The sequence below is a fragment of the Phyllosticta citribraziliensis genome (genome assembly GCF_038025025.1).
Source record: "Phyllosticta citribraziliensis strain CPC 17464 chromosome Unknown J3D65scaffold_13, whole genome shotgun sequence".
NCBI classification, from domain to species: Eukaryota; Fungi; Ascomycota; class Dothideomycetes; order Botryosphaeriales; family Phyllostictaceae; genus Phyllosticta; species Phyllosticta citribraziliensis.
This window is the reverse complement of record NW_027117350.1, coordinates 1069752-1090262: the sequence shown is the minus strand read 5'-3', so window position 1 is coordinate 1090262 and position 20511 is coordinate 1069752. Positions and strand designations below refer to the sequence as shown.

The window sequence follows — 20511 nt, the reverse complement described above, 5'->3', positions numbered from 1 at the left end:
GCCGACGCTTGACGCGCACAGATACTCCGCATCACCTCCGAGACTCAACACCATCCCGTCGCGCCCTCCAAGCACGTCGCGCCTGCCTACAATTTTGCAGCGACAACCTTCACTCTGTCTGTTACGATGCAGAATACGTGCGGCTGCGCGTCTTGAGCTCCTTGAACCTGGCGCTCGGATTGCGCCAACGCCCTTCGATATGGCAGCACGAACCCTACTCGATGCTCTTGGTATTTGTTGGATCTCTTTTATTCCCTGGCTTCACTAACCGTGTGCTTGCAGAAACTATTAGGGCTGCAGCCAAGAAAGAAGACCGAGAGCACGGGGAGGAAGAGTTCAAAGAAACCCTGCAGCAGCTCACGCTCAAATCGGGTGGTCTCGCCAACGCAACTTGCAGGAAAATCTTCATTACTTTGACCGAACGCATCGATGAAGAATGGGGAGCGTTTTCAAAGTCAAGAGCTGTAGACAATTCCAACTCCGCCAAAGGCAAGGCCAGGCGGAGACTGCTCACATGGAGTCAACTCGTAAGGCTTGTCGTGACAGCCGGAGTCACGCAAATGCGCGTGAGCACGTTGACCTTGGTTGTCAGTCACTTTATGGAATTGCTCAGGGCTCCTGTCAACGACTTCTTCGAGCCTATCGCCCATGGGTATGCCAAGTGCCTGCGTCTTGTCCTGGATCACCCGCCTCATGTCGAGCATTTGGAACCGACTATGTGGAACAGGCTCGCGGAGTTCTGCATGAGAGGGATCTCCGAGCATTCCTCACCGTCGCAGTATTCCAGCGGACATCATGGAGACCATGCTGCAAGGTCTGGCACTCCTAGGGCAGCCACGCCGATGCAGCCTGAGTCCACAGCAAGGTCCGATCTGGTCATTGGTAGCCAGCGACAAGCTGCAGATACCTACGGCTTAGCCGATGATCTAGTAGCCAGTCTCAAAAATCTCGTGTCGGCTCCCAACGCCCCCATTGAATTTGCGGAACCTATTTTGTCCACGCTGATCGAGTGGCTCGCGACCACGAGGAGCCTGAGCCAACCCCAAGTCGATGCCTTTGCAGCCATCAATGCGGTTATTCTGAAAGTTCACCTGGAATCTGTTACATTGGTCCAGCAAGCAATACCAAGGCTCATCCCGCTGGTGAGGAAATTCTGGCCCACAAAGCTTTCTGCCGTCCGGGACGAAATGTTGGCTACTCTGCTGCACAGCAGAGCCCATGTCGCATACATGCTACGCTCGCCGAATGGTCAGTCGATGGATGTACGATCAGACGTTGCAAGCCTCGTAGAAACCCTGAACCACGACTCTGTCAGACGGGGGGAGCGTGATCAGCTGCAGATTGACGACCTCCGCTTCCGCTGTGAAAAAGACTGGCCTCGCGAGCAATCACCCTTCATTCTACCAGTGTTTCGACTCAAGCAAGGAAGCACTCGTTCCGAGCAGCAATACGCCAAACTTCACTTGACTGCGTATTTTTCAAACGTGCTCGATGCAACTCGTCAAAAACGGGCAGCGTCTGATGTCAATGGGGCCAAGAGGCCGCGAGCACTGGAGCATTTCGAAGACTGTGTTCGAGAAATTGCGAACCCGCAGCCATCAACGAGACTTCATTTCCTCCAAGTTGCTTCCTTCATGGTTCAGCAGGTAGGCCACAGCGCTGAGGCCGTTCGCGCTATGCTCGAAAGATTGATTTCGCACATATCTGACGCCAATGCGATGATAAGTAGTTGGGCGATGCTCGGAGCTGCTGCGTGAGTTTCTGTTTCATACGTCTCCTTGCCTTTGCTGACAAGGTGATACAGATGTGCTGTACAATCGGCTGCAACGTCTGCAGAATTCAAGCCTCTTTGGACAATCGCCTGGCAACTTTCCTCGAGAAATCTTGGCTCGGAGTCCTCGTCACGGGCTGCTGCGCATGTAATGGACGTGATTTTACGTCTGGGCCTGGTTGACTCGCCTGTGGTTTTGGAGACTTCTGACGCAATCATCTCATCTGTCGAGCTGAATGGACCTGCCTCTTTCAATGAGGCTGCTGCCTCCCTGTGGATCAGCATCGTTGACGTCAGAAGTACAGAGAGCCCGCACAGCTTGGACACGGTCCTCGAACGAATGCTTCGTTGGTTTTCCTCGAAATGGAACCCTTGTAAGTTCCCAAGCTCACTATTTCTCGGGCATTCGACTCATGTCCTACAGGCCAGGCCAACGGACGTCTTCACACGTCTCACAACTACGACGCCTGGGATATTATTCGACTTCTCTGCAGCACCACGGACTTTCCAGTACCATCGCACGCACAACATTCCTTTTCAAACCTAGGGCCTGTCGCAATATCGGCCCTACGGACCGGCCAATGCCCGGAATTGGTTGACTACCTAATCGTCCAGACCGAGACGGAAGATTTCGCCGTGGAACCGAGACAGGTCAATGTATCATCACACCAACGTCGGTCTGCCACCAACGAGAAAATAGTGTTGGACTTTTGCGTGTCGCACATCGAGCAGGCACTACAGCACCTCGAAGGCCACCGGAGTGGCCGGACATCGGTCCTGAGTCATGAATTGATCCATTCAATCATGGTCCTTTGTTTGGTGACTGTACAGCTTTCCTGGATCAAACCGGCAATGGAGCCGCTACGGCATGGTAGCGAAAAGTTGGCCAAAGAGCTATCGAGTCTCGCGGCAACCCCAGATTTTGATCAGCCCCTAGTTGATACTGCTCTGGAGACTCTTGCTCCAAGTCTCCCAGGTCTTGCGAATCTCGAGTCTCTACATGCTGTGCAAATCGACGGAATCGCAAGGTCTAGGATGGCCAAACATTTTTCTCGGGCTTTGAGTGATCGCAAAACTAATAAGAAGGATGCCATGGAAATTGATGACGAATTCGACTCTCAACGAAGTGGTAAAACCGCCAAGCAAGATCGTTATGACTCCCCTCGGGACACCTTGACAGCCAGAAGTAGTCTGCACGCATCACGCTCCACGATTGCTTCGAAACTGGCATTCATGGCGGCGGCTTTAGAGGTACAGGATGCGGATACCAGTATTCCCCAGACCTTCCTGGACTACATGGTCTCATTGCCACCAGCGGAGTTCATGTCCTCCAGAGAATTCATTGTCGAGGCCTTTTCATCGTCATTGCAGCTCACTTCCAAGGACTTCGATGCGCTTTTGGGATACGCCGGTGACGAAATATTGCCGGAATATGACCACGAACGCAGCGAGGTAGCCATATGCCTTGTCGCCGAGCTTTTGGCTGGAACCGTGGAGCTCTGGAGCGATCCAGACTCAGCGGCATATGGTTTCGGTGCCGATTTGTATGAGTGGATCATCAACATCCTGAACGCCGGTACCGCGTCGCCTGATGTTCTCATCCAAGCGTCGAGACTATTTTGCAAGCTCCTCAAAGTACAGCCTGACTACGCCAGAAAGCTGAAGCTGCAAGAAATACGGCCGAACAATCAACGACCTGATCGGCCATCTTCTGAAAAGCATCAGCCTGCCAGTGAACAGCTTGATAAGCTCAAGGAATCGGGGCTGCCGGATGTGCGCGCAAGCCTCTTTTGGATCCTCAAACAGGGAAATGTCTTGGTCAAATACCATGTCATTGAGAGTCTTCCTCAAGTTTTTGGCCTTTACGCCATCGAGACCCACGACGAAGTTTTCAATGGTGTACACGAAAACTTACCAGAAGATTCTAGTTCCGTCGAGAAGATGGCACTTCGAATGTTGGGGTATGCTCGTCTTGGGGCGGCGTGGCATTCTTTATTGCGTCGCTGTGTGTACCACATCTTCGAGACGGCGGGAATAGTTCCGGAAAGCAGCGGACATGCTGCAAAATGCAACACTTGGGTATCAAAAGCCTTGAAACTCGAAGACTCGCGGGAGCTTTTCCGAATCTTTGCACCCCAGCTGATCCACACGTGGATCAAGAGCGACCAAGGACTGAGCACGATACCTTTCGCCGCTTTTGGGTATCGTGATCTTCCCAGTCTTCTGCGAGATGTCTCAGGCGAAGTCTACAGTCAACTTGCCATGTTTGGCCAAAGGGACGACATTGATTTCCTGGTTGGTCAGCTTCAGGCTGACCAAGTCGATCTAGCCATCGCCAGCCTACCAAAGACAGCCGCCTACGTTATTGCCTATGACACTTACCCCGACAAAACCAAAGACGTACAGGAGAAGCGCGAGAATGCCATGAAAGAGCTGCTTGGGGATAGCCGATGGAAAGCTCTCATTGGCCAGCAATTCCCCTGCATTCTCGCTATCTTCATCTTTGCTACGCAGATGGACAATTCCATCGAAAAGGGTATTGAAAGAAACCCCGAGTTCCGCCCCTTGATACAATATCTTCGGGAAATGCAGGACTTTGGTTCGTCAGCCGCGGAGCTACCTTCTGACCAACAGCCAGTTTTCAGGTCGAAGCATATTTTCGATTTGATCAAGCGCACTCTGCGTCGCGCAAATTTCAACGCGGAGTCGTTTTGGACAGCTGATTGCTTCGCCTACGTCTTTAGGTATCTGCTCAGCAAGATTCACCCTGCTCTCGGCTCTCAGCACGCTTGCTCTGTCATACGAAAGGTTCGCTTCTTGGTTGCCCTCGCGGGGCCGATTGCTTGGGACGGCTACCCTCTGCAAATGACCCTCGCTTCGCTTAGGCCGTATTTGACGGATATCCACTGCGCTGAAGACACAATCGGCATCCTGCAATATCTGTTTGTGCACGGAAAGCCCCACCTCATTGCGAATCTGTCATGCCTCTCAGGCAATACCACTTCCATACTGTTTTCCCTGCACAGCCTGCTCTCGTCTTCTCGAGAAAACAACACAGCTGTGGAAAAAGCGACTGTATTTCGCAAGTGGTTCAGGTCCTACATTGAGACTTGCGTAAACGAGATGGGCAAAGACACACGAGACAAAGACACGCAAACAAGCTTGAAAGTCTTTCGGGCCATTGCGAAAGCAGCTGGCGAATTACGGACAAGTGGAAATGCTAGTGTCGACACCCCAGAAAGTGATCTGCTGATGGCGTTGCTCAAGGATTCATCCCAGCCCAAAAAGGTCCTTGATGAACCGTCCCGAGATCTGGCCTTCACGTTTCTCTTCCGCCACTTTCAACCACCGTCATCTTTTCGGGAAGACGTTCTTGGCGAGGCAAATAGTGCCTATTTGTACGCTCTCGAAGTCTGGAACTCCAGCCAAAGATCAAACAACAGCCGAGAATATCTCTTGTGGGCAGCGAAGGTCCTGGGAAGAAGCTACAGCGCAAGCGGCGAGGTGCAAGAAAAAATTCGAAGGGCCGCCAGAAGCAGCAACGGAGCCAATATTGCAAAGAATCGAGGAAACAGGACTTCCCGCATGTTGATTGTTGCCCACCTCGATGACCTTCTCCAAGGCGAGCAGCCTTTCAATACTGGTCTTGCCGAACAGACTCTTCGAGCCATTTTGTCCTCGCCGCCCAGCAAAGAACTTTTGCAAGAAATTGGACAAGTCCTACCGTTGGTGGTCATGGAAGGCATGACCATGAATGATGCGTACCAGATTCCCTTGCCTCAGCCAAAGACGAAACAAAGCCTGGAGGAGAGTCTTCTTCCAAGTGAGTCCAGAACCTTGTCATCTTGGATCGCGGGTCTGTGTATCTCGCTTGCGGCCTCTACCCCTGGAGACGGTGTGATTGAATTTCTACCAAGGCTTCTATCCAGGGTCCATTCTTCTGCCGAAGAGCTTTTCCCTTACATCCTGCATGTGGTTCTGGAAAAGGATCTTGATGGCAATCAAAAACTCAGACAGATCATTTCAGGCGCGTTCGGGACTTGGTTTATGCGGTTTACAGATTCAGAAGTGCCCCATGTCAAGGCCATCATCCGCGCAATTCTCTACCTTCGAACGCAAGAGATGCCTATGGAGCGCACGATGGCTGATCGTGTGCTGTGGCTCGACATCGATTACCACAAGGCCGCTGAGGCGGCCGTCAAATGCGGAATGTACACGGCCGCACTTCTGTTTGCAGAATGCCACTCGGATCAGCCGGCTCACACGTCACGACGCTCTTCTGTGATGCCCTCTCACCAGCCAATCTCCCTTGAACTTCAAATGTCCATATACAGGAACTTGGAGGAGCCTGATTGTTTTTACGGCGTGGAGCAGGAGGCAGGTCTATCGAGTGTGCTGGATCGCCTCGACCACGAATCAGATGGATTGAAAGGTTTACTCTTTCATGGAGCCCAAATGGACAGCCATTTGCGCATGTCCAACAACATTTCCATGGCCGAATCGGGAAAGATGGTCAAAGATCTGACGATGCTGAATCTCAACAGTTTGACGCATTCCCTGTTGGTCAATGACAAGTTCCAAGGCTCTGGGAGCAACATTGACTATACTCTTGAAGCGGCGCAGAAGCTCGAACAATGGGAAATCAGGGCGCCCGTCACACAAAAGTCTGATACGACTGCTCTGTACAGAGCATTTCAGGGATTGCACAACTCGAATGATGTTGCCACTGTTCGCAAGCATCTGAACCAGAGTTTCCTTGAGGTAATGGACTTGTGCTCTGGTCTGAATGCATCTGCAAAACTTCTTCATTCATCGTTTCGGACCATGGCCACCCTGAATGAAATCGACGAGATCGTGAGCTCCAAGAGCGAAAAGGAATTGTTTGGCACCTGGGACATGGTCACCAATCGAACAACATGGTTTGATCGAGCTCGGTAAGTCTGAACTGTCACTCGATGCTGCTCAGCTGACTCGGTCAGGGTTGAGGATTTCCGGCCAATAATTTCATCGCGAGAAACGCTATTCAGTCTCATGTCCAAAAACTCAAGCTTGCAATCTATGGTCGACACTACGCCCAAGGAACTTAGGCGCTGCCAACAGGAGGCACTCACCGATTCTGTTGACATTTTCAGGCGACATGGCGCCTTGCAAGAGTCTCTCACCGCCGCAACTTACCTCATGGACCTAGTAGAACCCTGTCGCAAAATCCAGCTGGAGACAGAAGCGGACGCCAAATATCAAATTGCTCTGGTCCTATGGGACCAAGGCGAAAAAACAACGTCAGTCAGAATGTTGCAGAAACTCGAAGAGGAGACGAGAAACGCAGATGGAGATCATGTCGTCTCTCGCGCGGCGCTCCTAACGATGCTGGTATGTAATGTCACAACAGATGAATGCTTCAAAAGCTAACCACAAAAAGGGCAACTACACGTCCGAAGCAAGACTGAAAAAGCCCGATGAGATCACCGAGGACTACATGAAACCTGCCATCGAGGAGCTGAAACACAAAACTGGCAAAGATGCTGGACGAGCGTACCATGCCTACGCCGCGTTTTGCGACCAACAACTCCAGAGCCAGGACCTCATCGATGACCACAATCGCATGCAGACACTTGCTCAACGTCGTGAGGCCGACGCTCAGGAGTTTGAGAGATTGGCAAAAGCCGAGCGGAATGCCAACAGAAAAGAAACCCTGAAGCGCGAGGCGAGAAAAGCCCGCAAATGGTTCAACATGGACATGCAAGAAGCGCATAGGCTGAGCGAAAACCGCGTTGAGTTCCTCACCGGAAGCCTTGCGAACTACTTGCTTGCCCTCTCAGCTTCTGAGGAGCACGACAAGGATGTCTTTCGCATGTTTTCCCTATGGCTCGAGTATTCGCATCTCTCACTGGCCAATGATGCCGTCGGCGAACATGTCGACGCAGTGCCAAAGGGCAAATTCGTGGTGCTAATGAACCAAATGTCGTCGAAACTGCAGGCCGAAAAGTCGGAATTCCAAAATATCCTGACTGATCTCGTCGCCCGTATTTGTGCAAATCATCCATATCACGGCATGAATCACATTTACTCGGGTTCCAAGGCGAACATGAAGGATGAGGCTGCCAAGTCGCGTAGCGCCGCAGCGACCGCTGTTGCTCACTTATTGCAAGGGGATAAGAACGCTCGAGTCTACTGGGAAAAGATTTACCGAGCAAACGAACATTACCACGCCATGGCTTTGATGAACGAAAAAGAGTTCAGGAGTGGAAAAGACTACACCATGGCCAAGTACACGACTTCCAAACACATGAGCACCACGATACCCACTCTCCAAATTCCACCCATCACGATGCATATTCCTGTGTATGCAAGTTTCAACGACTACAAGCATCTCCCATACATTGCTGGCTTCAAGCCTACCATGGGCATAGCCAATGGTCTGAGTCAGCCCAAGGTGGTGACTGCACTCACGAGTGATGGAAGGCCATATAAGCAACTGGTGAGTGCGAACTTGACGCAGGCGCTGCTTTGACCAATGCTGATGTCTGCAGTACAAATCTGGAAACGATGACCTCCGACAAGATGCCATCATGGAACAGGTTTTTGAGCACGTCAGTCAACTGCTGCGAAGCCATCCGGCGACGCGGCTGCGCAATCTCCATATCCGAACGTATCGCGTTGTCCCGCTCTCTCCCAAGACCGGCGTCATCGAGTTTGTTCAAAACACCTTGCCACTCATGTCGTATCTCGACCGCGCGCACCAGCAGTACTACCCCAAGGACTGGAGGCAGAACAAGTGTCGCGAGGAGATCGCCGGAATCGCGGCCCACACGCACGAAGAGCGCATCAAGACGTACAAGAACGTGTGCAAACACTTCAACCCAGTGCTGCGCTTCTTCTTCCTCGAGCGATTCCCTGACCCAGATGACTGGTTCGAGAAGCGCCTGGCGTACGCGCGCTCGACGGCGGCCATCAGCATACTAGGCCACGTTCTAGGCCTCGGCGACCGGCACTGCCACAACATCCTGCTGGACCAGACGACGGGCGAGGTGGTACACATCGACTTGGGAGTCGCCTTTGAGGCGGGGCGCGTGTTGCCAGTGCCAGAAGTGGTGCCGTTCCGGCTGACGCGCGACATTGTCGACGCCATGGGGTATACGGGGACTGAGGGCGTGTTCCGGCGGTGCTGCGAGTTCACGCTGGACACGCTGCGCGACGAGCGCGACTCGATCATGACGATTCTCAACGTGCTGCGCTACGACCCGCTCTACTCGTGGAGCATCTCGCCGCTCAAAGCCAAGAAGATGCAGGAGGGCGACGAGGCGCCCAACGCGGGCGGCGAGGAGTGGGAGGAGCAGCAGATTCTGAGAGTGGCCAGCCGCAAGACGGCCGAGGAGGGCGTCGGCGAGGCTGGCAGGGCCCTGAGTGTTGTCGAGAGGAAGTTGAGCAAGGCGTTGAGTAGTGCGGCGGCTGTGGCAGAGCTGATCCAGCAGGCGACGGATGAGCGCAACTTGGCCGTCTTGTATGCCGGCTGGAGTGCGTGGTGTTGACGAGCACGTCCGTCGCTGAGAGCATTTTTGCCGAGACCAGAAGACACGAGAATATCTATAGATATAAAAGACATTTCTTCGCGTCCTCGTTGCCCCAACACCAAACACCCAAAGCTAGACGGGTATCCTCTCGTGCTGGCACTGGGCAATGCTATCACGGCGTGGCAGCATGCATGACACAAAACAGATCCACTATCTGGTCAAGCCGCATCGACCTTCCCAATCGAGCATCAAGCTTGCTGCCGGACCCTGCAGGCCGCCGTGCGGAACGTCAACCCACCTGCCACACCCCACTTATCATCAACACCACGTCGTGCGCAACCCGAGTCTTTTTCTTTTCACGATTTTTCTGGTGTCGAAGGTCGCTGCGTGTGCACGGCTCCCCTGCTCTGCAATTGTCCCGTCAGTCGAAACGAAAGAGCTTGGATACGCGTCGAGGTGAGCTGGCATTGGAATTGAGACGGGGTAGTGCGGTGAGCGGCGCACATCAGAGCAGAACAGCACTCGGCGGCAGTGAGCGGCGAAAGCAGAAAAGAGAAGGAAAGGAAGGCTGGGCTGAGAGGCGGAAGAGTAACCCAAGAAGAGAAGCACAGAAGAAGAGGAAAAAGAGCAAAAGAGCAAAATGCCAATCGAAGTGTCGCAGATGACGGCCGCCGACATCGACGGCGCGGTCGACGTCATCCAGCGGGCGTTCGCGGACGACCCGTACGCGAACTGGGTGTTTGACAAAGCAACGGTAAGTGCGCCCCATCTACTACACGTATCTTCTCAACATGTATCTCCTCAACATGTATCTTCTCAACACCTACCTGTATCGTCTCAATTCACACCCCACGCCTCCATACAATATACCCAAATACCTAACCACACGGCCCCAGTTCAACCGCGCGCGCAACCACTCGTCCCTCTCGCTCCGCTGCCACTGGGGCATCCAACACGGCATCTTCCACATCGCGCGCGACACGGACGCGCCGTCGCGCATCCTCGGCGTCGCCATGTGGCTGCCGCCCAACGCATCCTCCTCGGCCTCCTTCGCCCTCTCGCTGCACCTCCTCTCGCTGCGCGCGCTCCTCAACAACATGTACCACCTCGGCCGCGGCGGGCTGCTGCTACACCGCTACCGCATCTGGAAAGCGGCGCAGGCATCCGCGCAAGCCGCGCTCTGGGACGACCCCGACGGCTACTACTTCTGCAACATCGTTGCTGTGGCGCCCGAGGCGCAGGGCCGCGGCGTCGGGAGGGCGCTGATGGGGGCGGTGCTGGCGCGCGCGGATGCTGAGCGCCGGCGCTGCTATTTGGAGAGTAGTCGCGATCGGCCCAATACGGCGATTTATGCGCGCATGGGGTTTGAGGTGCGAAAGGTCATGGTGTGTGACGATGAGGGCGAGAAGGTCGAGTTGTTTTGCATGGTTAGGGAGCCGCAGGGGGGTGGGGAGGGGAGGAAACAGGGGCAGAGGGAGGAGAATGGGAGTGACGGCTAGATGGTTTTGGCCATGATCTTTCTTTTGCAGCCGTAGGTAGGTGGGGCGGGAGTGGACGGGACGAATCGAGTTTGTGGCATGGTTTGTGTACATAGTTAGTTGGTGTCATCTACACATGTCCCCAATCCACACAGTACCCAAACACTGTGCCAGAAATGAAGAGAAAGATGCGCTCAAGACTTTCCCCCTGTATTCCTCAACATTCCATCCATCCATACATGTAAATAAATGCCCACAGTGCGTCCGCCCCTTGCGCTATGCTAATGTGTATATGCTATGCTATGCCCCGCTGTACCCGCGCTATACATGCTACGATGGTGCCAAAGCCCAATCAACAGGCGCCGCCATAAAGTAAAGTGGAAAAGTTGTGTTTGTACATCATTTAAGACGGTACAGTAGAGTGCAGAGCGATACGCCGTCCCAATGCCCACCACAAGAAAAGGAATGTCCACTGGTCCGGAGGAAACTGAGATGCTCGCTCACAGAGCACTCGGCACCATGTTAGCATCCAGCACCTCGCTAGGAACGAGGCTGCCGCGCGGAATCTTGATCTCGCTGCCCGGATGCACCCTAAACACCGTCGCATCGCTGTAATTAGTGTTCTGGCGGCGATGGCCAGCAGCAGCAGCAGCAGCAGCCTGCGCCGCCGACAATCCACCACTACCGCCACCACCGCCGCCGCCGCCGCCGTCTCTATACAGGCCGACGGAACCATCTGGTGGTAGCGGCAGCGCTGGCTCGTCGTCGCCCCTCCACCCAGCCTGCCCTTCGTCCACCTGCCCCAGCCCCGCGCTGTTCTGCCGTTGAAACGAGAAGAGCGGCTGGTTGCGGAACTCGGTGCTCTCGATGCGCGACGTCTGCTGGCCGACCCACGAGTCGACGGAGCGGAAGCGCGCCGTGCTGGCCGTGCTCTCGCGCTGATACTGATGCTGCTCGCCTCCTCCCGCTCCCCCTGCCCCTGATCCTAAGCCAAACGACGCGTCGAACGGCGACGACAGCAGCGACGGCGAGAGCAGCGTCGTCGACGATTGCGACGATTGCGTCAGCCCGCGCGCGCGCGAGGTGGGGCCGGGCCGGTTCGCCATGAAGTGCTGGAAGCCGGAGCCGGGGACGGGCAGGTTGGTCATAGTGGCCGGGAGCGTGTCGTCGTCTTCTTCTTCTTCTGCTTCGGCGGCGAGGAACGACGTTTCGCGCTCGCGCGGGGCCTCGACGCAATTGGCCCGAGGTCGGTTCAGGCCGCCGTCGACGTCGCCGTCGCGGGAGCGGGAGCGGGTGAGGCTGCTTTCGCGGGACAGATTGACGCTGCTTTCGCGCGAGCGGTAGAAGCTGTTTTCTCGCGGAGCATCGTCTTGGGGTGGGAGGAAGAGGGGAGGAGCCGTGTGGTCGCTGACGATGGAGGCGTGGGAGTGTTGGCGTTGAAGGGGGAGCGTGGTGGGAGAGCTGGGCTGCCGGCTGTGGTGTGATAGGCGAGAACTGTTGCGTGGGGGACTTGCGTCGTCGAGGAAGCTGGTGTTGGATGGGCTCTTGAAGCCCGGAGGAGTGCTTGGTCGCGGAGTAGGTCTGCTCTGGTCAGACTCATATCTAGCAGATCGACGCACAAACTCACTTTAGCAGGCCGCTTTGGGGGCCAGCGGGCGTGTACCTCGAGGCGCTCTCCGTCGTTCGTGTCGCGGCTGGCTCAGGACGCCGCGGCAAAGGCACGCTCTGAGAGTAGGACGGCGGTTTGCGGTCATCCCAAGCATACGCCGGCATGCGATGCACAGTGGGCTTTGCAATATCATAGGTACGGTCAATCCTATGCCGCGGTCTCGCTTTGCGTCTAAACACATCTGAAAAGGACAAGCCCTTTGTGCGCATAACATAGACGCCAAACGCAACGATGACGACCACCAAAGCGGCAGCTGTGGCGCATCGGTCAGTAACGGGCCGCCGGACGGGATATGTAGGTACGGTACGGACCAATGCATATTGCGGCGATAACCAGCCCCGTGGTCCCCATGGCGGCGGGATTATTCGAGCTCGGCGTCGAGCTCGAGCTCACGGCGGGCCTGGGAGACGTGTCTGATATGGTCCACTCGGCGCCGCCGGTCGTCCGCACGGCATCGGCGCCGATGGCGCTTGTCGGCGAGGCGGATGTCGAGGTCGATGTGACGACCTGCAGCGTGGTAGGCGCCGTGGAGATTGCGTGAAATGAAGAAGCGCGCAAGGTCCAGGTCAATGGGCCGTTTCCGTCGTTGTCTTGGACCAGGCGGGGCGCTAGAAGGTGGTGTCGTCGATTATTGGCGTCCGGCGCAAGTGTAACGAGAGGTGAAGAAGAAAATGTGGTGGTAGCAAGAGCGGCATGTTTGAGGTGGTGGTGGTAAATGTTGTCGCTCGCCACGGCCACCACGCGGTCCTGATCAGCCCCTTTCCTGTCGCATCTAAGGCCGTGGCTCCGCAGTTGTCGTTCGGTCAGCGAATTGGCAGCGCATTCGCCGTCTGTGTCTCTGCATTGGGATCTACGGATCGGCCCGGCCGCGCGACGACGGCGGCTTTTGTGCATAGCGTCATAAGTCGGGCTCGTCGAAGGGCTGAGGATGCTCCGTTGGAGCGTCCAGGTCGTCCCAGGGTCAGCGCCGATCCGGGGAACCGCTCTGCGGCGGAGATGGCTGGCTCGCAGAGACCAAAGCTGGACGGCCCGTGGTGGCAGCAGAAACGAAGAGCAGACCGGCTGCTGGAAAGCAAACAAGACAAGACGATGGACGAAAAGGAAACGAATGCAAGCGACATGATCAAAAAGACGAAGAGGCCAACAAGAGAGAGTAAAAGGGAAAAGCTTGGGACAGGGGCTGGATGGAGCCACGGACGGGGCGCGTTTGGGCCATGGCGGGCAGATATTCTGCGGTGCCGTCGCATTCGACGATCGCCAGCATGGTGTTTGAAAAGACTCTGCCCTCGCGTCGCGCTGTGCGTTTCATCAGGCCTTCTCTCCACGTGGGAGTGCGAATCCTGCATGTTGTTCGGGTCGAGGGCGTCGCCGTTTGGGAAATTCGTGCGCTGCTCGTCATCAACTGCCGACTCGTGTTTCGCTCAGGTCGGTCGTCTTGTCTCGCAGCTCTCGCTCCGAAAAGCAACCAGACCCTCTTCTTGTTGTTCCACCACCAGTCACCAGTTGCGCGTTTCAAAGATGAACGGCCTCGAAACACTGCTCCAATCCCCGCTTCGGACGCCGCCGTCCTCCCGTCGTGTCTCAGCGTCGCCAGCCAGAGCAACGTAGTGCAGCACTGCTTCGCTTCTTGACGTGATTTGCGCCGTTGGACCGCACCGCTTGTGGCCGTTTATTGGCGGGTCCCTCTTCCGCCGTGCCAACTGATTGCCGCAGATCGCAAGGCCGTTCTATCAGATCAAACGCAAGCGCGACAATCCGAGTCGGCCAGCTGGGCAGATGACTGACATGACGCAGCGCTCACGTCGAGACGGGACGACCAGACGCGTTCAGAGTCGGAGGCTTTGCCATGCTTGCTTCATTTCATCTTTCAATAGCGCATAGGGGTGGGTGGGGATGGCAGATATATCGAAAAAGACACGAGCAGAGTGGAGAGCGTCGAGTCATGCCATTATTCCAATTGTTCCGTTGCTGTCTGGCTGGCTGGCTGTGCGTGCGGCCCCACCGAATCTCCTCATGAGATCGGATGCGATGGGCTCGTTCCATCTATCTTCTTCTCCTACTCCGCAACTACACGTGCTCCTCGCCAGCGCCGTCGCTGTACTTATAGCCTACCTAGGGGGAAAATTGTGCGTGATGACAAGGAGCGGAGCAGATGGGGGTGGGGGGATCAATTGTATATACGTTTTGTTCGCTGGCGACTTCGACCCCTATTCTGCGTCCTCTTTCAGAACCACTGGACCAGTCCTTCATTCATCGAGGGATCCATCAGTCTAGAAACCCGTGTGCGCTTCTATCCGTCTTTTCGTGCCCAGATGCGTTGGTTAAGTTTGGAGTAAAGAGCTCTTAGACACGCCGTCCCATGCTACGTGATATGCCATATCCAGCTTTTTGCGTCCACCGCCAGCCTGTGCTTCTCCAACAGACGCCAGGATGTTTCTCAAGCACACTACCTCGTCTGGTTGATCTCGGCCAGAATCTCGCCCGCGCCCCTGTTCACCAGCATATTAGCGACGTGCCTGCCCAGCGACTCAGCATCGTCTCTCGACTCAATCTTGCGCCTCGTCTCGACCTCCGCCGCCTTGCTGCCGTCCAGGCTGACGACGATGGCGCGCAGGACTAGCTCCTCGCCGTCGGCCGGCTCGCTGCCGCTCTGGCCCTCGCCCTGCGGCGGGATGGCCTCCCCCGTCGCGCCGTCCACCCACTCGCTCTCGACGCCAATCGGCACGCTGCAGCCGCCCTCGAGCGCGCGCATGAGGGCGCGCTCGGCGAGACACGCCCGCGCGCTGCGCTCGCACCCGACGCGCGACAGCAGCTTCTGCGCGCGCGCGTCACCCGCGCGCACCTCGATGCCCAGCGCGCCTTGGCCCACAGCGTGCAGCATGCCGCCGTCGCGCGCGCTCAGCAGCGCCGTGATGCGGTGGCCCAGGTCGAGCCGCTTGAGCCCCGCGGCCGCCAGGATCAGCGCAGAGTATTCAGGGACCACGGTCGCCGGGTCCTCGGGCGTCCAGGTGCCGTCGAGCTTGGCCAGGCGCGTTCCCAGGTTGCCGCGCACGTCGGCGAAGCGCAGGTGCGGGTAGCGGCGCTTGAGCTGGGCGGCGCGGCGGACGGACGAGGTGCCGATGATGGAGTCGGGCGGCAGCGACGCCAGCGTCGGGTACTGGGGCGTGTTGCTGGATGCGTCGTGCAGCGAGGCTTTGAGGACGAAGGCGTCGCGCGGGTCTTCGCGAGGGAAAATGGCGCCGATGCTGAGCTTGGGGGGAAGCGTCGTCGGCATGTCTGCAGACGCGTTAGCTCGATTCAGAACACCCAATTGGCGCGTTATTTGTGATTACCCTTCAGGCTGTGCACAATCATGTCCAAGTCGCCCGTCTCGAGCAGTGCCTCGAGCTCGTGCGTCCACAGGCTCTTGGCCCCCATCTCGTGAAGCGCAGTCGTCTGGTTCTTGTCGCCCATGGTCGCCATGGCGTGTATCTCGCACCGCTGGCCTGGCCACGCCTTTTTCAGTGCCGCCTCGACAATGTCCGTCTGCACTCTCGCCAGCGCGCTGCGTCGCGTGCCAAGGTGGACAATCGGCTCGAGCTCAAAGTTTTCGGCTTCCAGGCCGCTCAGGCCGGGCGAGGCGGTGCCGGCCGTGCCTGTTGGTTGTTCTTGTGCGTCGGCCGACATGATGAGTGGAATTGATGCTTGGAGTTTGGTTGGGAAAGGTTGTGGCGGCGGAGGAAGAGATGTCGAAAGGTGGGCAAGGATGATGTTGATGGTGGGGGTTGCAGAGGTAAGGCTGAGGCCGAGCGTCGGGGATAATCGGCGCAACCGCAGTGACGTATCAGGGTCCAGGATGCTGGACCAAGGTACGGTAACGTCCGCAAAGACAGTTGTAATGTGCTGTGAAGAATTACCTTGTCCATTTCTCTTGGAATATGTCATCGCTACTCCCACATCCCAAAATCATACATGTCCGTCATGACAACCTCCATGCTCGTTTCATACAGCATGCCAAATAATCAAAACAAGACGCCCCTATCGCATTCCATGCGCCATCGTACATTGGCTCCAGCGTGAATGACCAATCGTAACAAAACCAAATGCATACCAATGAAGTGACGTTGCCTGTAGTAGGGAAAACACCTACAAAGAAACGGGGATATCTAGATGCAGTGGGAGAAGAAATCAGGATGACAGGCCGGAGAGAAGCAAGCAATAAGGGAAAAGGAGAATGATACGACATCCGACCACACCAGGCCATAAACAGTCCGTACCCTAGGCGCCGTTTTTTCCTTGATAAATCCGTGCTCGAAGCTGCGCCACCTGTCCCAAAAGTACTATGCCAAGGATGGAGCTGTATTTGGCCTCTAGGCCTGCGTGATGAGATCCGGCATGTGGTTTTCGACCGCCTCCTCGGTCAGCATGATGCCTCCTTCCACGGTGTCATCCAGAAGCGTGTCGTCACTATCGACGCGTTTCGATTGCTTGTTCGGCATCATCTCGTACTGAGCGGCTGTTGCGCTGTCGGCCCTGCATGTAGACAGAGCGAGTTCCTCTGGCCTGTTCTTGGAGCGGAAAAAGGATCGCGGAAGGCTGTGCCACGAGTCTCTGCTCTCGTCTCTGGTGTTCGGCCGTGTCACCGAGGGGATGGGGAGACTGAGTGCAGATCCGTCCGACGAAGACTCTCGACGTCTCTTGAAGATGGTCTTGACGGCTTGGGTTACGCCCGTGCGAATGTTTTTGATTGTGGGCATGTGGTAGTCAAATCTCTGGTACACGGATTCGACATCACAATCACCGGTCGGCTGGACCTTGTAGAAATGGCCAGCAGTCTCCGTGCCACTGTTCTGGAATGCCATGGCCGACTCGGTGGTGCGCCACGTGTAAGTACTCTCTGGAGGCTCGCTGATGGACGACTCTGTCGAGAATGAGCTCTTGTGCACCAGAGGCGGAGGTGGAGGCATGTAACTGGTGCCAATGTTGCGAACAATGTCAGCATTGTGCACCTGTACAGAGGTGAGATCGACGAGGCCGAGAGGTTTAGACTCGTCGCCAAAGGCGGCCTCGAACGATTCATAGGAGCGTGCCTACAAATTAGCTTTGCTTTTGCAGGAGACAGAAAATGCTCACTCTGTAGTCCGCACGGCACGATATGCAGCACTTGACCCGGCATCTCGGATGGACGGTCTTGCGCCGTCTCGTGCGCTCCTTGGTCAACGCAGCCGCGCTCAACTTGCCCTCGACGTCTTTTCAAGTCAGCGACATTCACTTTGGATGGGAGTAGCCTACCAGAAATAAGGTTGGGATTCTGTGCTTCAATCACGTCGAGCACGCGCCGTCTCTGTTGGATCAAAGTCTCGATCTGGTCGTCGGTATACACGCCCTGGCTGGCCTGGCGCAGAATCGAGGGGCTCACGCCGAGACTTTTCAAACGATCCAAGGGTCCAAGAGACTCGTCCGGGGTGGTGTCGACGTGAAGCTTGGCCAGCATGGACCAGGGGTCACCATTTTTGCCCTCGTCTTGGGAGCAAACGTAAACAAATCCAAGGGGTGACTTGCGGCCACAGGTGTAGCAGGTGCCGCCATAGAAGCGCTCCATGGTGGTGTGGGTGCAGGCAGGCTTGAAGCAGGTGCGCTGCGAGGCGGACGACAGGTGGTTTCTCGCAAACATTCCTCTTCCACGTTCGGGCAGATGACGATTTGCGGCGTCCTGATTGGTTTTCAGCGGCGGGCGCGAGTGGGGATTTTCGGCGTCGGATGAAGAAGACGTCTTGTGCGAGGATGCGAAGGAGGCGGCTCCATCGTCTTGTGGAATGGACGAAGCCATGGCTGGGCCCGAGGGGTGTGTTGAACGCCCTCGAGGAGTTGGGAGTTGGTGGGTAGTGGTGTGAGCAGGTGACACGGGGCTCAGGCTCAGGCTCAGGCGCTGCGAGAATCAATGAGGGTGGCCATGGTGAGGTTGAAGAGGAGTGGAGGGAGGAGGTAAGGTGGTGAGTTGTCGGCCGGGTCAATGGTTGTCAAGACTTGGACGTCGCAAACGACGGGCGTGACATTGGGTAATGACGTCTGGGGACTGGAGGTCGATAAGGGAAGGGAACCAAGGAGGAAGGCGAGGCAGGAAGCGCACACTCTGCAGAGCAAACACGACAACTTACGCTGTCTCTTTTTTTTTTTTTTTTTTTGATTATCATCGGTTACACGGAGCCCATGGATTTCATTTTTAGCAGCGAGGCGGAAATTTCTTTGGACGTGGGTCGCAGAGTTGCGCGCCCTGGCTTATCAGATCCGACGGGACGGTGGTTCATTCATTCCAGGCCACGGCAGGCGTCACAGTCAGGTCAGGCCAAGCAACGGCGGTTGCAAGATGGTGCCGTGACCTGAGACTGCGCTGCGAGGTCGTCGGACCAGACGAAAGATCGGACAGACTCGGGACGTCGTACAGCGCAAGGTCGCAGGGCGCAATCTGCGGAGAGCGATGTGCGTCGTTGATAAGCTGAGGTGGAGACATGGCCGCTGTCTTTATCTTATTTTGCACCAGGACGGGGACGGGGACGGGACTTGGACCAAGGGAAGGGATCTGGCTAACTGGCAGTACAGCAGTAGAAGAAGCAGGGAAGCCTTTGGTAGTCGTTGAATCTTCCCCGCGTCGTCGGCCCAACCGGAGCCCTGTCTTATGCCGGCGTCGTTTACCGCCCACCCTACCCTGCCCTGCCTCGGTGCTCGCCGACGACCACCACGCACGCCTACAGCACAGCATGTAGGACAACAAACACCACGCATCTCCAACATCTCCACCATTGCTGCACCGCAACCGGCCTGCCCTCCCCGCGCTACCTCTAGCTCCCGCCCCGAATCCTCAGCTCTCACCCCCTACCGTCCCCTAGCTGCCTCAGATGTCGGTCAAGTTTGAGAAGGAGACCGTCCGGACCGCCAGCGGCTCCGTTGCCGCCCAGGCCGTTCAAGCCGCCGGCGACAAACACCACCACCATGAGGGTCTGGCCCACGAAGTCGGCGAGGCTCTGACCCGCGGCGGCGGCGCCAATGGCTACCTGGCAGTGAGTCCACCACACAACAAACCAATTGTCCTCCCATTGCGATGCGACAACATCAACATCACCACCACCACCAATAATGGACCCTGACGCTGAGCCTCGCAGGCCTATCTCCGCCAGCTGCAGTCCAACCCGCTGCGCACCAAGATGCTCACCTCGGGCACGCTGTCGGCGCTGCAGGAGCTGCTCGCCTCGTGGATCGCCCACGACCGCAACAAGAACGGCGGCTACCTGACGGCGCGCGTCCCCAAGATGGCCATCTACGGCGCCTTTGTGAGCGCCCCGCTCGGCCACATTCTCATCCAGATCCTGCAGAAGATGTTCCAGGGCCGGACGAGCCTCAAGGCCAAGATTCTGCAGATTCTCGTCAGCAATCTGGTGGTAAGAAGCGTCCCATCCACCCCGTTCGCGCATATATATACACATCCACATACAGCACACTAACAATAACCCCCACCCACCGCAGATCTCGCCCATCCAAAACGCCGTCTACCTAACCTCGATGGCGCTCATCGCCGGCGCGCGTACCTTCCACCAGGTGCGCGCAACCGTCAAGGCCGGCTTCCTGCCCGTCATGAAGGTCAGCTGGGTCACGTCGCCCGTGGCGCTGGCGTTTGCGCAAAAGTTCCTGCCGCAGGAGACGTGGGTGCCGTTCTTCAACGTCGTCGGCTTCGTCATCGGCACCTATGTCAACGCCCACACCAAGAAGAAGCGCCTCGCTGCCCTGCGCAAGAAGCACTACGGTGATGGCGGGGCTGGTGGTGCTGGGAGGAGTGATTATGGTGGGCCGGCGCCGCCGAGGTATTGAGTGTGTGGTTGGTTGGTTGAGTAATGAGGGGAGGAGAGGTGAGAGTCGTTCGGAGCGTATGAATGAAGTGCTCGCCAGATTTGCATCGTCAGACTGATGCGCGTGCTACCACCGGCCCCTGCTTTCCCTTTTCCGAGCGAACCGCGCAGTAGACGGATGGACGGATGGATGCACAAACCACTATCACGAACCCCGAATGCACGGCAGTCAAAGCCGACCGAAGTGAAGGATGTCTCGCTA

General features: G+C 56.5%; 8 protein-coding genes across 8 annotated transcripts; 5 read left to right on the top strand and 3 right to left on the bottom strand.

The window, feature by feature from the left end:
* Positions 1-45: 45 nt before the first annotated feature.
* On the top strand, positions 46-9604 carry J3D65DRAFT_640051 (uncharacterized protein). Its single transcript, XM_066801768.1, has 7 exons — positions 46-230; positions 283-1753; positions 1805-2145; positions 2196-6705; positions 6751-7141; positions 7191-8249; positions 8302-9604. The coding sequence occupies exons 1-7, from the start codon at positions 200-202 to the stop codon at positions 9298-9300; spliced, it is 8802 nt and encodes a 2933-aa protein (XP_066651009.1). The 5' UTR covers positions 46-199; the 3' UTR covers positions 9301-9604.
* J3D65DRAFT_640049 (acyl-CoA N-acyltransferase) lies at positions 9605-11034 on the top strand. Its single transcript, XM_066801767.1, has 2 exons — positions 9605-10036; positions 10179-11034. Exons 1-2 carry the CDS (start codon positions 9923-9925, stop codon positions 10779-10781), a joined length of 717 nt encoding a protein of 238 aa, XP_066651008.1. The 5' UTR covers positions 9605-9922; the 3' UTR covers positions 10782-11034.
* On the bottom strand, positions 11021-12880 carry J3D65DRAFT_142903 (uncharacterized protein). Its single transcript, XM_066794013.1, has 2 exons — positions 12388-12880; positions 11021-12341 (listed from the first exon to the last, which is right to left on the bottom strand). Exons 1-2 carry the CDS (start codon positions 12636-12638, stop codon positions 11261-11263), a joined length of 1332 nt encoding a protein of 443 aa, XP_066651007.1. The 5' UTR covers positions 12639-12880; the 3' UTR covers positions 11021-11260.
* J3D65DRAFT_142902 (uncharacterized protein) lies at positions 12881-14163 on the top strand. The gene has a single exon (XM_066794012.1). The coding sequence runs from the start codon at positions 13123-13125 to the stop codon at positions 14035-14037; it is 915 nt and encodes a 304-aa protein (XP_066651006.1). The 5' UTR covers positions 12881-13122; the 3' UTR covers positions 14038-14163.
* A 17-nt stretch (positions 14164-14180) lies between these two features.
* On the top strand, positions 14181-14789 carry J3D65DRAFT_142927 (uncharacterized protein). Its single transcript, XM_066794014.1, has one exon. The coding sequence runs from the start codon at positions 14323-14325 to the stop codon at positions 14701-14703; it is 381 nt and encodes a 126-aa protein (XP_066651005.1). The 5' UTR covers positions 14181-14322; the 3' UTR covers positions 14704-14789.
* An 86-nt stretch (positions 14790-14875) lies between these two features.
* J3D65DRAFT_560708 (porphobilinogen deaminase, dipyromethane cofactor binding domain-containing protein) lies at positions 14876-16095 on the bottom strand (the record flags this gene model as incomplete). The annotated part of the gene is made up of 2 exons (XM_066797479.1): positions 14876-15705; positions 15762-16095. 2 exons carry the CDS (start codon positions 16093-16095, stop codon positions 14876-14878), a joined length of 1164 nt encoding a protein of 387 aa, XP_066651004.1.
* A 470-nt stretch (positions 16096-16565) lies between these two features.
* On the bottom strand, positions 16566-18604 carry J3D65DRAFT_143108 (uncharacterized protein). The gene is made up of 4 exons (XM_066794015.1): positions 18539-18604; positions 17701-18484; positions 17542-17657; positions 16566-17498 (listed from the first exon to the last, which is right to left on the bottom strand). The coding sequence occupies exons 2-4, from the start codon at positions 18236-18238 to the stop codon at positions 16779-16781; spliced, it is 1374 nt and encodes a 457-aa protein (XP_066651003.1). The 5' UTR covers positions 18239-18484; positions 18539-18604; the 3' UTR covers positions 16566-16778.
* Positions 18605-19304: 700 nt separating this feature from the next.
* Positions 19305-20271, top strand: J3D65DRAFT_560583 (uncharacterized protein; the record flags this gene model as incomplete). The annotated part of the gene is made up of 3 exons (XM_066797473.1): positions 19305-19466; positions 19569-19844; positions 19930-20271. The coding sequence occupies 3 exons, from the start codon at positions 19305-19307 to the stop codon at positions 20269-20271; spliced, it is 780 nt and encodes a 259-aa protein (XP_066651002.1).
* Positions 20272-20511: the final 240 nt, after the last annotated feature.

Bases quoted from the DNA above. Each gene is read 5' to 3' on its own strand.
- J3D65DRAFT_640051 (XM_066801768.1), top strand. From the start codon at position 200: ATGGCAGCACGAACCCTACTCGATGCTCTTG. The intron at 231-282 runs GTATTTGTTGGA...GTGTGCTTGCAG, and splicing joins AACCCTACTCGATGCTCTTG to AAACTATTAGGGCTGCAGCC. The intron at 6,706-6,750 runs GTAAGTCTGAAC...TGACTCGGTCAG, and splicing joins ACATGGTTTGATCGAGCTCG to GGTTGAGGATTTCCGGCCAA.
- J3D65DRAFT_640049 (XM_066801767.1), top strand. From the start codon at position 9,923: ATGCCAATCGAAGTGTCGCAGATGACGGCCGCCGACATCGACGGCGCG. The intron at 10,037-10,178 runs GTAAGTGCGCCC...ACACGGCCCCAG, and splicing joins GGGTGTTTGACAAAGCAACG to TTCAACCGCGCGCGCAACCA.
- J3D65DRAFT_142903 (XM_066794013.1), bottom strand. From the start codon at position 12,638: ATGCGCACAAAGGGCTTGTCCTTTTCAGATGTGTTTAGACGCAAAGCG. The intron at 12,342-12,387 runs GTGAGTTTGTGC...TGACCAGAGCAG, and splicing joins CCCCAAAGCGGCCTGCTAAA to ACCTACTCCGCGACCAAGCA.
- J3D65DRAFT_142902 (XM_066794012.1), top strand. From the start codon at position 13,123: ATGTTTGAGGTGGTGGTGGTAAATGTTGTCGCTCGCCACGGCCACCAC.
- J3D65DRAFT_142927 (XM_066794014.1), top strand. From the start codon at position 14,323: ATGGCAGATATATCGAAAAAGACACGAGCAGAGTGGAGAGCGTCGAGT.
- J3D65DRAFT_143108 (XM_066794015.1), bottom strand. From the start codon at position 18,238: ATGGCTTCGTCCATTCCACAAGACGATGGAGCCGCCTCCTTCGCATCC. The intron at 17,658-17,700 runs GTAGGCTACTCC...TGACTTGAAAAG, and splicing joins GAATCCCAACCTTATTTCTG to ACGTCGAGGGCAAGTTGAGC. The intron at 17,499-17,541 runs GTGAGCATTTTC...GCTAATTTGTAG, and splicing joins CGTGCCGTGCGGACTACAGA to GCACGCTCCTATGAATCGTT.